Source organism: Colius striatus, chromosome 1 (assembly GCF_028858725.1).
Source record: "Colius striatus isolate bColStr4 chromosome 1, bColStr4.1.hap1, whole genome shotgun sequence".
Classification (NCBI taxonomy): Eukaryota; Metazoa; Chordata; class Aves; order Coliiformes; family Coliidae; genus Colius; species Colius striatus.
This window is the reverse complement of record NC_084759.1, coordinates 10,529,362-10,543,477: the sequence shown is the minus strand read 5'-3', so window position 1 is coordinate 10,543,477 and position 14,116 is coordinate 10,529,362. Positions and strand designations below refer to the sequence as shown.

Genomic DNA, 14,116 nt, shown 5'->3' with positions numbered 1-14,116 from the left:
AGCAACTGTAGATCCACAACCCAATTACACCTCAGAGCAAAACAACAGTTAAGTACAAACTTTCTTTACAGAACTCAGAACCGTTACATACAGTTTATTAGCTGACTGCAAAACACAGCATTTTCTGTAACTTCACTAAAAAGTATCTGTTCATATAATGCAAAGTTAGTTGTTTTTTTTTAAGTTTTGGGTAAAGTATCACATTTCAATCCTTGTCTGAGCCTTGTCTGAAAGGGTCTGAATTCTGAGAGACCAGACCTTCCCTTTTCTCTGGCTCAGCCTCATGTTCTCAGTGGTGAGGTGCCAGGTTAGGTAGCTCAGCACTCTATAGGACCTGCTTTTGTATTTCTAACAACTCCTCCATTAATTTTCTCTCAGCTTCATCTTGCCTAGACTTTCTCCTAAAAGGAGAATTCTTGTCCACATGAACTAAAACAGCAAGTTTCATAGTCTGAGTGTTTTAAAACTAACATGGCTGTAAACAAAGGCAGAAAGAGCAGCATTAAGTTTCTACTAATCTCTGTGTAAGATGAGGCAATTCTTAATTTCAGCATTGATTATCTCTTGCTACTGTAGAAAGTGAATTCTTCAAATTGAAATCCTATGATACGCAACTAGTTTTAGCCTTACCAACAGAACTTGATTTATTTATGGCTCTTAAGCAAATGCATGCTACTCTAGTAGAAAGGAAAAAGTACAAATAAACGCACAACACCAAGAATTTCACTTTTATTTGTACATAATGCTAGAAAGACTTTATAAATGAATAAATTGGTAACTGTAATGGATATACATTAACCAAAACTCTTGCAATTCTGATTACAGCTCTGAAAACATACAAGACCCATGCCTAAACCTCATTAGCCAGATCACCAACTGCTTGACCTACCCTGTGTTACTTTCAGAATGTATCATTAAACATTAGTCATCTGAATTATTTAAAATATGTAAAACTAACAAATTAGTAATTAATAATCACATTTAATCAATCAAATATTCAGAATTTTATTCAAGCTGCATAGATGTGAGAATTATGTTGGTGGCTGCAATCTTCCAATTAATGTCAAAAGCAATTTAGGTTGAAATAAGTAACACTTGCAACATTATCACACCTCATGCTGGAACCACTGCAGTTACGTATCTGTCTACCATCAAGAGGTTTTGTAACTTCCCTCCTCTTTTCTCTTCTGTGCCCCCCCACCCCCAAATGTAAATACTAAAACCTGGAAAAACGGGAGCAACAATACATCATGAAATGAACAAAAGCCAAACAACTCCAACTCTACAAACATTAGGAATACTCAAGAGAAGATTAACATTTTCAGGTTTTATTTCCATTACATAAAAATCTTACAGGTCACCCAAATTTCTTAAGAACTGTAATGCTTGTCAATAAAAGTGTTTACAGTTTAACTTCAATTAAATAACCTAACAGTTGCTTTAACAAAGGACTCAATTCCTAAAAGCTGTCTTTCTGAGAATTACACTTGATTATGACAATATATATATAGAATAAAAACACTTTCTATGTAACTGGCTAAAGAAATAATAATTGGAGTCTCTTCAGAAAATGATTCTTATATTCTAAGTAATCCTGCAATGAACACCACTGCCCTAGCTCCATTTTATGAGATTTTATTTAACTGTTATTGAAACAGGGCATCAGATTATGATTACAGTTATGTTTAATAAGCTCTTTATGCCAACTGATTCAAGAAAATAAGCGTGCTTATGCAGATAACCTTGTAATTTGCTGCAATTCACACAATTTGAAGCTAAGCAATTCACATTCAATGCCTTTGCATTCAGAGTAATGCAAAGCCCCAGATTCCTCCTCCCTGAAATTGACAATATCTTTTGATTTCCTCCTCTCTACAGATCAGAGGTGGTGGAGCTGTGATCTTTCAATTACTTAGCATTCACCTCATGCCATACATGGCATCCAGTTACTATTCTATTCAAAAAAATAACTTTACTCTTCACCTTGTGCCCTCCCACCAACACAGGCCAATGAATGACAAAAAGATTAAAATCCATAAGATATGAAAACTGGGAAGAAGGCCCAAAGTCAGCTAGTCTTTATATGGATCAAATTGACACACTGCACTATACTCAAACAATGCAGCCTCTTTCCCCAACAAAACCCCAACCTATCTGACAAACTGCTGATTCAATTGGCCATTATCAGAGTATGCACTTCTTAAAAGAAATGAACTACAATCTAGAAACATATTGTAGATAATCCAGATCTTTTCAAATACTCCTAAAATCATGTTTGCTGAAAAGGTGAGTAAAGGACATTTGTTCATGGGGGGAAATGCATTAAACTGTAGAATTCCAGTAAAAGGAAGTCAAGATTCTGCAACACTTACACAGGGTACTGACCCAGACTTGGCAGCCAACATAATTGGAAATTCAATTGTACCTAACCTGGGGAAATCTGAACAAAGTTTTCTTGCCTGTCCTGGTGAAAAAAAGATTTAAGAATAAGAAGGAAATTCTGCATTTGTAAAATGGAAAGAGAGATGTATTACTGAGGTTTTTAGACGAAAAATACTACATAGTAGTACTATGTCTTCAGCTGTTACATCACTTACAAACATGCCATGTCAACTGCAGCTGACTTTCAGCCACCAATTGGGAACTTGCTGGTGTTTGCTGGGTATTTTTTTTTTTCAACAAAGCAAGAGAAAACACAAAACATCCTAAACTGCAAAAGTTACTGGAAAGCAATGCTGCAGCACCTCATGCTTTTCCAACACTGCCAAACTGAGCAACGCAAGCATCTGAAACAAGGAAGAGGAGCCGGAGTTTTAACAGATACAGGCTTCATCTTCTTACAGCAGATACACTGGGAACGTCACATGGAACAATGCAGAGAACAGCAGCACAAAAGGGTGCTTGAATTTAACAGTACCATATAGGATCTTATTCCACCTGTTCTAAATTCCAATACTGCATATATTTCATCAGAAATAAGCCCATGCTTTATCACTCCCTTAGAATTCTTGATTTAATCCTTACTCATACCCAACTTCCACAACAAGAAAACTCTTGGGTAGACAGTGAGGACACCTACAGAGAAGCAGGTACTAAAGGATATGAATGCAAGTCATTCTGAAAATGGTGAGGCTCAAACCTTGCTCACATTTTTCCAGATACACCAGTACCAAACCCCTATCACCCAACACAAACCTAGACAGGATCCGCTGAATATAGCTGGGAAAAGCTTTGATAACATCACTGGCTCCAAGAGTGACTAGTATTATAGAATCATTTCTGTTGGAAAAGAACTTTAAGACCATCAGGTCTAACCACTAACATAACACTGCCACTACTAAACCACGTCCCTCAGCACCTCAGCTAGATGACTTCGAGGTATCTCCAGGGAAGGTGACTCCACTATCTCTCTGGGCATCCTGTGCCAGTGTCTAACAATCCCCTCGGTGAACAAGTTCTTCCTGTCTCCTTTCAGCTTCCTCCAGGCTAAACGCTCCCAGTTCCCTCAGCTGCTCCTCATTAGACTTGTGCTTAAGACCCTTCCCCAGCCCTATTGCCTGTCTCTGGACACCAGCACCTCAATGTCTTTCTTGTATTTGACATGTGGCCTCACCAGCTCCACGTACAAGGGGACAATCACTTCCTTGGTCTTACTGGTCACACTATTTCTGATGCAGGCCAGGATGCCACTGGTCTTCTTGGGCACCTGAGCACACTGCTGGCTCATATTAGGCCTGCTGTCAATTACCACCCCCAAGTCCTTTTCTGTTGGGAAAATACACACAACTTAATCCTTACTTTTCTTGTCAGTAGTCTGAATATACCTGAACCTGATGGTCTGAAAGGGCACAACACCACATAAGGCAACTTATCAACTTCACATTAATGAAGTTCCATTAAATTTAGTAAAAGTTAATCCCAAAGTAAAAATGCACATAATGTTCTTCCTGCAGTTCAAATCTGCAAATCTACAGTGACTTCTATATCACAGAATCATACAACTGTTTCAGCTGGAAGAGACTTTTAAGATCATCGAGCCCAGCCTTTGTCCCAGCCCTATCAACAACTAGACTGTTTCCCTAAGTGCAATATCCACCCGTCTCTTCAACATCTGCAGTGAAAGCATGAAGGAGGTACAAAGTCACCTCCTAAGCAGCATCCAGCATAGAATTAAAAATATGGGATTTACCTACTTTCCTCCCCAAGAGCCTTAGGTACCAGGTTCCTATCAAATATTAGATAGCTTACCCTATATTTAGTATTCTCTACAAGAAACAAAGAAATTGGAGAAAAAAAACCCAACCAAGCCAGATTAAAATAAACCAAACCACCACAGCTAAAAAGGCAAGACTGTCTATATTACAGAACTATCAACAAAATGCTACTGCTGTATAATTATTACAAAAAGCATGCTGAGAAAGATCACTGTAGAGTTTAATGCCACTGCAGCTACTAAATGAAAATACGACCATGACAAAGTTTAAAAGACACATTAACCACAAAAACATCACTTCAGATGACAAGAAATGAAATTCACATGTAACAAGAGATCAGAAATAAATACCAAAGCTCAGCAGAAGCCTGCTAATACATAATGCATTTCTTTTATTGATTTTTGTTGAACCATTCTCCTTATAGTATGCAAAAGCAGTTTCAGATATCCTGTTGTGAGGAGTCAGACCAATAAATAAATCAATCATTACATTATATAGTACCCTGAAATCATGATCACTATTGCATTATGGACACATACCTCAAGCGGATGTGGTGGAGGACGTGGCAAGCTTGCAACTTTGGCTGCTCTTTGTCTTTCCACTTCCAGAGCATGTTTACGTGCATTTGTTCGTCTTCGGGGAAAAAAATAAAACCCAAGAAAAAAATCCAAGAAAAAAACAGACACACACAAAACACAAAAGGTAAGAGTACAAAAATAATTCAAGCAACAAGGACAGCACTGCGCAAAATAAAAGAGAAATCTAAAAATAAACAGATACAGATGTGCCTAAAACTGAATGCTTGGGAGACAGGGATGGGCAAACACGCTGAGAAGTCAACAGAATTTATACTGGAAGATAGCACTGAAAAACTAATTTCTTGAAGTAATGCAAAAAAGTACACACAGAAGCTTATAAAGAACAAAGCAAAAGCCCTGCTTTTCACTTAAGTTTTCAGAAAGCACTGCATCACTTCAATATATTTTAATTGCTTAAGTGCAGATGAAACAAAGTATTTAAACACAGGTCTCAGCTCTACACAAGCACAACTGTCCCCAAGTTCATTTCTCCCAGCTCACTGACAGTCTGTAAGGCCAGTTCCTACACTTGACATTTTTGTCTTGGTTTCAGAACTACAGTTCTTATCAAAATCCACCACCTTTGTCCAGGAGCATCAATTCGCTAACCCATAAAATTTCAAGATTAAAAAAGCTCCAAGCAAGAAGCATCAAGACTTTTGCCTTTCACCTTGTGACATTTTATTAAGCACAGACTGCATTTTACAATTGGGTAACTATTGCATACCGGGCTTGCTCATGAAGTAATTTTTCTTTTTGGTACTTCTGCTCCTTCAGGGCTTTCTTATGTCTCTTTTCTGCTCTTTGTTTCCTTTCCTCTGCTTGCTTTGCCAGAGCTTCTAAGTCAGGTTCCTTAACAATAAAATATTGCAAGCACTTAACATAGGATTTTACTCACTTCTTATAGTATCAGTGTGATAATTCAAATTAAGTACTGCTGGTAAGAATAGCAAGCTTAAAATTACTTCCTATTTATTAAGAAATAAAACACTCTTAATTACTAAATAACAGCTTCTCCTTCTCAGACATTCTCTTTATTCTCTTCTTCTCTAGGATCAACAGCAGCAAATTCTCCACATTCCACATAACTAAATATCAATGTGGAAACCTTAGTTTCTCTCTGCAACCCTGATAAAGGTGGGAATATACTTACATATTTTAGCAAATGCACAGAGAAAGCATGTTACTACCTTTAAGTCATTAAATACAACAATTGTGTAAGAGACCAAAAGTTACTATGCTATTGGCATGCTTGAGATAATGATGCACTATGGACAATTTTGTCAAGTACAAACAGACACTATTATAGATGTGTACAATCTAATATCAACACAATAACTTTAAGAGTTTGCCCTGTAAAAGCCTAACAGACTGGCCTGATAGACCATTTAATCCTGGTCTTGAAGAAGGACATCTGCATAAACACTTCTAAGAAGTTTCCAGTCCTAAAAATTCAGTTTAAGTATTAGGATTGCAAGATCAAGGACAGAAGAAAACCCAAACAATAATCTTGCTATTTCTATAACATTAAGAATTTATCTGACAATAACATCAAGCTGTTTCACTTACGTTCTCCTTGGCTTGTCGGTGACCCTCACCAATCGCTCTTAAGCTTGATAAATACAGTTCTTCTAAGGCTTTCATCTTTTGGTCCTGTGCCTTCTGCCATTCAGCTCTCAGTGCCTCCTCTAAGCGATGCAGCTGTTGTTCTCTCCTCTGCTTTACCTTCTGTCTTATTTGCAAGGCGATGTACTTTTGTTGCTCTCTAACCTGTAGAAATAAGTTATGTTTAGTCAGCTACTTAAAAAGCACTATATTTATGCAGCAAGCTTTTCCACAACATACCCTACCCTCCTTTCAGCTTTCCATCTCATGTTCTGTTCCATTAATCTGTCCAGAAAATGCTTCTTTTCCATCTTTTTCTCCAAAATTTATACATTAAATAATAAATTTAATCTTAGTTAAATGTTCCAGTTCAAGTCCCAAGAGCAACATATGATTACTAAACAAAGTGTAAAAACTGCTTGGAATATCCCTCCCTCCAGAAGCACAATACAATAATTTATTAGATTCCTATTACAATGCAATATGGTTTTAAAGAAAACCTGCAAGTATACTGATAATTGAAGTGTGTTTACTAAGTTTTTGTTTTCAACTTTTGTCATTAAAATTCTCTTCACTAAAAACATATCAAGAAAAAAGCCCAAAAGGAGTGAAACATTAGTACAAAGTCTTAACAATATTTTTTTCAAGATGTGAAAGACCTGAACAGCTTGTGTAGTTGTGATAAAGCAGAGGAAGGCTAAGAAAAGAGTATGAAGAGAAACAGAGAAAAAGCTTTGTGGTGTAACAGCAGGACAGAAATGGAAGACAGATGAGATGATCAACAGATCTGTTCTGAAGAACATAAAGGTTCACTGCTCAGACATTGTAAAAGTCTGCTCATACTTAAAAGCATTTAGAGCTATGACATATTGGTGGCTGGACTAGATGTTCTCTAAAGGTCCTTTCCAGCCCCTACCACAATATGATATTGCAGCAACTCAGTTCGTCTAGTGGAAGGCTGTGAAGCTCTGTATTAGCAGCAGTTGTTCTCCCTGATCAGTGAGGAAACATCTGGAAGACTCTAAGAGGTAAGAATCCTTACACAAGCGACACAAAAGCAGAGGAGAGAATTGCATGTTCACAGCAAAATAAAAATGGCAGATACTGAGAAGGTGGCTGAGAAGAGATCCTGGAACAGATCCTGAATTGAATCTAACAACCAGAGAAGGTATCACAAGGGAAATACCCACTCAGCAGTACGTAAACACATGAAAAGGAAAATAATTTGCAAACTGAATAGAAAACCTAATATACAACATTATAAACATGAAATTTAGTTTACAAGAAACAAACTTTTTCAGTCAATTCAGTCAACATGCAAAAACAGGCATACTTGCTGCAGCCTCAGTTTTCTTCTTCTTTCATATTCTTCTTTCAGAAGCATAGTTTCTTCATTAGGACTAAGCCTCAATTTCCCAACTTTTACAAGTTTCCTCTTCATCTTTGGAAACACCAAATAATTAACTTCTGCGAGAACAACATGGAAATCATAAATTGTTAATAAATTATATAAGCAAACCAGTTACAAAAACAGATATTACTATCTATGATGCTATCAATGAGTACAAGCTATGACTGTTCATGTCTATACCAACTACACTCAACAACACTGGCATTGCCTTTGTCACAGCCACTACATGTACTGCTTCTCAACTACTATGCTAGATGGCAAAAGCAGCAACTCTATTACATTCGCATTCTACACTGTGGACTAGACAGGTACATCTGCAAAGTGAGTATCCAACATTATTCCACTCCTGGGAAGATTAAAAAAAAACCCTAAACAACTTAGTGAAAACCACACATGAAAGCAGGCTGGGCACTTAGGTGGCTTGTACTGAAATGTTCTCAAAACAGTCGATAAGATACTGAGATTGTTAACATTTTTTACTATAGTCCAAGGTTTTCTGCCTTGAAGACTGTGAAACTCCAACAGCAGTCTGCATGCCAACCATTTCACTACTGCTCACCGACAAGTCTGCATTTGAGTTTTCTTAAGCAGTCAAGTGATACTTCCTTGGAGATTTTATTGTGGAATCAGAGCCTGACAATTCTATAGATTGTATTTTATTTTCCCTGCAATCATAATTTTCATCTGCACTGCAAAAAAGACTTTGGCCTGATAATGCAGCCAATGCTGCCCCATCCCCAAATCTTTATGTTGTCTTTAAATATTTATACATCTGAAAATACCCACCCACAAGAAACCAATACAGACTTTTTAAAGACACTGTTTAGTTCTAAAAATAAAAATCTTATTATTAGTGAATATCCCACATAGTACTGACAATTTAACTGACACATTGCATGTGGAAAGATTTCTTTTCAGTATCATAAATCAAAAAATAACTAAACTCTAAAGAAATCAGCTGAGGTGTAGAAATTACATGATTATACCTAAGATACCTTTGGTAAAGGGTTATTAAGCTAGTAAATCCCAGGTTCATTACAGAAGTACACAATTTCAAGGTTCCTGCTAGCTTTCCCCTCACTCAGCTGTTGAGGTGCAAACTAGAAGTTTACCAACAGACATAACTAAGGACAAAATTACTGACTTCTCGTCCTCCTAAGGCAGAAAAAAATTAGAGGACGCAAAAAAAATTCTAGTTCTGTCTAATCCTTAAAGGATAAAGGAAAAAGCAGATAATGCAAATGCCACAGAAAGGTAGTCAACCTTTTCACAGATTCATTTGTAGCACAAAGCTCTGCAACTAAGCCAGGCTTCCACGGAACACCACGCTACAATGTTCCTGTAAGCAACGCTGACACCTCGTGCTAACCTACCCAAGTCGGGCAGCAAAGCGCCCTTCTCCACAGCTGGAAAGAGAAGTTGCGGAGTTAGAAGGTAACGAAGATGGACGGGCTGTGGCCTGAGGCGGCTGGCTCGGGTCGCGGTGGCCTCGGGGCCAGCGAGCAGTACGGAACAAGTAGGAGCACATGCAGGGCCCGGGGACCCAGGGCCCTGCGATTCGCTCTCGGTCACTCACCGGCAGCCGCGGCTGCTGCCGCTCGGCCAGCCCGAGCTGAAGAGGGACAAAGTAGAAGGAAAAGAAAGTAAAGTATGGCCTCACCCAGCCTCAGGCGCGGAAAAGCGGGAAGGGGGAGAAGGGAAAAGAAAGGAGGGCCCGCGTAGCGAGGCTACTCGCACTCACCCCTCCACTCCCGCCGCCGCTCGCGCCGACGCCAACGGCCGCCTCCCCTGCGCGCGCGACCGCGGCGGGAGCCTGAGTCCCGCGGCGCGATTCGCGCCTGCGCATGCGCAGCGTTCCCCGCGCGGGCCGCCCCGCCCCGCGCTCACCTCAGCGCGCATGCGCCAAGCACCCACCTCCCCGCGGCCTGAACCCCACCCCTGGCCCCTGCTGGCCAATGGGGACCGAGAGAAGCCGTGACTGGCCCGTGAGGCCCAGCGCGGCCGGTATAAAAGGCACTGAAGGGAGAGGAACGGACAGGCTGTGTCAGACTCGTTCTGAGGGTTGATTTGGTGAGCTGATTTTAGTACGTGTTGAAGGGATTTATCACCATGGTTTTCCCACAGTACTGCATCAGTAGGCTCTGCTAGAGGCTTCTAAGTCCTGGTGTGGGAGGAGATAGAGGGGTATTTGCTGAACTAGAAGTGGTGCGAGGGCAGAAGGAAGCTCGCTGCTGATGTTACCTCAGGAGTGCCTCTTTGTAGCTCTTTTGTTCAGTGCTCTTTTTGGATGCTTGTGTAATTTCGAGTAAACTCAGACTATGATATCACTTCCAGACTTAGAGTGCTGCTCTGCCTCTCTCCTAAGCTGGCACACAGCTGGGTGAACTGCTTCTGCAATAAGATCAGTGCTACTCCTTCAACCTCCTAGCTCATGGTTATTTTTCTTTTATAGACTTCTTTTTCTAACTAGTTGCTGCTCCTTGCAAGCTTGATGCAACACTTGTTTGCTTCTTTTTGCCCTCAAGTTTTAGTCTTCTTTCTAAAAGAGACCATTTATTATATTTGTGACATGCAGCAGTTGGGATTTGAAAGTCATCTGATATTCTTGAGTTGTGAAGAACATCAAACTTGGCTGCTCATGTTGGGAGAAACAGTCCTGCTGCACATACAGATGAAGTAAGAGGGGCTGCAGTAGAATGTTCCTTTACATTATGTTCCTAAAGTCTGAGCAGCTCTTGCAAAAATGGAAGAAATGTTTGTGACTTTTAGCCAGGCATAAAGGAGAGAGTTGGCTGTGTCATACTGAAATATGTGGGCAAAATGTACCTGTGTTCCATGGCAGTTTCTTCTAGAAAAAATAGAAAACAATTTTGTACTAGGAGCCTAGCTATCATAGTACTCCCCTCTATTGAACCCTGCAGGACTGGAACTGGGAGGGCTGAGGTTACTCCATAGAATTTAGCAGTTTGGTGCATAGCCACACAGGAAACACACCCAAAGTTACAGGACTGCAAAATGGGAGACATGAGCATAGGCAGAAGAGGTAACACAGAAGCTGAATGTGCTGTCTTCTCTCCCTTCTGCCTTTTACTAAGATACCACCATTGTCACAGACTTCTGTGCTGTGGGATGAGTTTGGGAGATAATTTCCTTTCTGTCAAGTGCTTGCGATTTGCTGCAGACTGCTGTTGTAATAGCTGGCACCAAGTTAATACCTGATTGTATGTTAAAGACACCCAGATGTTTCACAGTATGCATATTGAATAAATTAAGTGTGAGCAGTGTGCTTCCAAATGTGTTTCCCAGTCTCCTTATTGGATTTTTTTGTCCTTCAGCATTTTCATTATGGTACTGCTCTCACAATAATATCTCTTCTAAATAGCTTTATCCTGCAGGTCAACAGGTGAAAAAAAAATGGAGACAGTCTATTAGGAGAGTAATTGAGATTATAGATTTTAGAATCCTCTACTTAAAAGGTGAAAGAGATCAAATATATGCTCCTCAATTACACTATTATAAAAAAAAAAGAGACCCATGGTGCTGGGTAAGAGTTTTGTTTCAAGGGTGTTTTCTAGTCAATACATTGCAGAATTTTCTGCTACTGCTTAGTTTACAGACATGTACTAAAACCCAAGGATTTAGCAGTCATTTTAGTACTGTACTGTTTTAAACTTTTACTACACCTGTTTGTACTACGGTGTTACAGACCTGCATTTGCACTTGTGAAGTAGATGATGTTCCTTTTATATAAGGTGAGTGGTGATGCAGCAGTATCGTTACATCTAGCTAGGCATACGTGAACTGGAGATAATGGCTCCCTGTGCTTCCCTTACTGGTTCTTTTTTTCCTGGGAGAAAAGATGGATACTTGGAGGAATTATCTACAAATTCCCAAGATAGTTGGGGGAAAAAAAAATCTGAATTTCTTCTCAGGAACAGAATGCTTAAAAAAAAAAAACCAAGTCTTTCAGTGTGAATCTATGAAACCACAGCTGTGAAAGACATCGGTTTTGTTTCATGTGTTTGAAGAGGGATTGCATGACTGAAGTCTGCTGCTCAGTGTGCAGTCAGGAGCTCAAATCATAGTATAGGTCTTCTGCTGTCCAAGAAGATGAATCATAAGAGTGGGATTGTCTGTAATTCCCTGTCACAGAGGTTGTTTATCCTATCGCAGATGAACCACTGCTGGAGATGTTGGCACAGGTGTGTTGCCTTGGCATGCCCTGTGGGATGCAGAAGTCTGGATATAACCTTAGTGAGACTGGAGTTGCCTTTGTGTAATCTGAGAGGACAGATTAATTGTCCTGTAGACAGGTCTTGTAGACTAGCATACACAGCCTATACCTCTCACTGACACACAGAAGCACTTTCTCCTTTCTTCATTAGAAATTCTGAACTGGCTGCTTCTTACTCTCACAGAGGAAGGATGACCTTGCAGGCTTTTCTGATCTTCAGCATAGAAGCACTGATTGTAAAGGTGTTCTGAGATCCAGCACAGCTGCCTGACAGCTCATCCTTGTGCAGGACTTGGCACACTGCAAGAATTAAGTATTCTCCTTGGAAACCTCTGAAGGAAGAGCTTTAAAGTGTCATATTCAGACATTACACCCCTTGACCCAAGTCCTCTAACACCTCATTAGACAGTAATCCAGTTTTCTGTTTCTGGTCTCCTTGCTGATTCCTGAATTATCAGAATAAAATGAGAACTTGTCTTGGTTTGATTTGGCCTTTCTCTGCATTCAGTGTTCCTCAATGCAACATGCCACATTATCCTGTGTTCTTAAATGTTTCCTTCTGTCATTTTGTTTTGATCTGTGATTAATTCTCCCATGTCGTTTTATCTCTTTTAGCACTTGACTCTGGACATCTAATGATCACCAGGAATTATCAGGATGTGGTTTTACAAAGGTTTGTAATCCTCCAGTTCATATGTTTCAAATCTGCAATATGCTTTCATTAAATAGCTTGCATTAAGTGTGCTTTTTACATGTAAGCTTTGCAAACATAGGTGTTTGCAAACATATTTTTGAGACTGACTAATCTACTATGGTCAGCCTGTGCAAGCAGAGCTTATAACAGTCTTTGCCTGAGACTAAATTGGAGATGCATTTTCTTGACAGATGTGGCAGGGTAGCTTTTGTTATTATACTGTATGCCATGTAATATAAGGCTACAAAGCTGCTCTTTCCAGTACCAAAGCAACTGTATAGAGAGCTGTGTTTGTGTAGATTCTCAACATACAGATTCTATTCATTAAAAAGATGCTGTAGTTAAAAAAAGGCAAAAATGAGGCATATAAAGCTAAGTAGCTGATAATGACATGTAATTAAATTAAATACAATGTACATGCTAAAATTATGGTCATAGAAAGATGAAGAAACAGCTGTAAATTCAGGTCTGGTTATAGATATAAATGGTGTTGTCCTACAGAAAAAATAAATAGCATACTTTTGCATGACATACGTTGAGAAGCTCTGATTAGGGAGCCAACGAGAACCTCAAGCAATGCCCATTCTCTGTCACAAATGCCTCTGAGACTTCACCCAGCATCCTTAGCCAACCTTGATGGTTTGGGTCTCTGGAAAACAGCCAGCCTTGAGATGGTAACAAAGTGCTTCAGAACTTCTTATTCATGCACACAAGCCACAGTGCCACATAAAGTCACTTTGAAATGAACTCTTTCAACAGAATTGAGTTGAATTCAGGTTTTTACAAACAAAAAGGAGCCCTGTTTAGCTACACTGCTCCACGTCCTCACAACTGGTCTGCCGAATTACATGCTGATGCCAGCATATGCAGAATTATACAGCACAAACTTGGAGTGTGCACATTCATTTACTAAACTTCTCTTCAACTCTGTTCAGCCTTCTAAAATATTAGAACCATACATACAATTTTCTCAAATAGTCGTAATATACCTAGTAACTGTGTGCACAAATAGACCAATTATGCTCAGTCCAGTGAGTTTACAGCTGATATTTGCCAGCTTGTCTCAACTACTGTGCCATACCTTGTTTGGCTAACCTTCCTTTGTTAATTTTGTAATATCTGTTTCTATTAAATTTCAGAAACTGTGTAGAACATTACTTGCTTTTTCGCAGGTAGTTTCAAGCAGAAAATAAAATTATGCTGGATTTTTTGGTATTTCCTTTAAATAACAGATTCTACACCAGCAAGATCTCTTAAATGGCTCAAAATTTTACCTGGTAGAAAAAGACCTCCTTGTGTGTTTAAAAATGCTTTTTTAGTTTAGTCTTGCATTAGCAGTAAGCATCATATTTTCAGCATATAGTACAGATGAGACTGGGA

General features: G+C 39.4%; 1 protein-coding gene across 1 annotated transcript in view; it reads right to left on the bottom strand.

Moving 5' to 3' along the window:
• The window catches only part of CEP295 (centrosomal protein 295), a 47,441-nt gene extending 37,833 nt beyond the window's left edge, over nt 1-9,608 (bottom strand). Inside the window, exons 1-7 of the mRNA XM_061991206.1 lie at nt 9,550-9,608; nt 9,385-9,420; nt 9,182-9,214; nt 7,731-7,864; nt 6,362-6,562; nt 5,520-5,644; nt 4,754-4,847 (exon numbers count right to left, since the gene is read on the bottom strand). Of these exons, the coding sequence (XP_061847190.1) occupies nt 4,754-4,847; nt 5,520-5,644; nt 6,362-6,562; nt 7,731-7,838 (528 nt within the window). The 5' untranslated portion in view covers nt 7,839-7,864; nt 9,182-9,214; nt 9,385-9,420; nt 9,550-9,608. The remainder of the gene's footprint in view (nt 1-4,753; nt 4,848-5,519; nt 5,645-6,361; nt 6,563-7,730; nt 7,865-9,181; nt 9,215-9,384; nt 9,421-9,549) is intronic.
• Between the last annotated feature and the right edge of the window lie 4,508 nt (nt 9,609-14,116).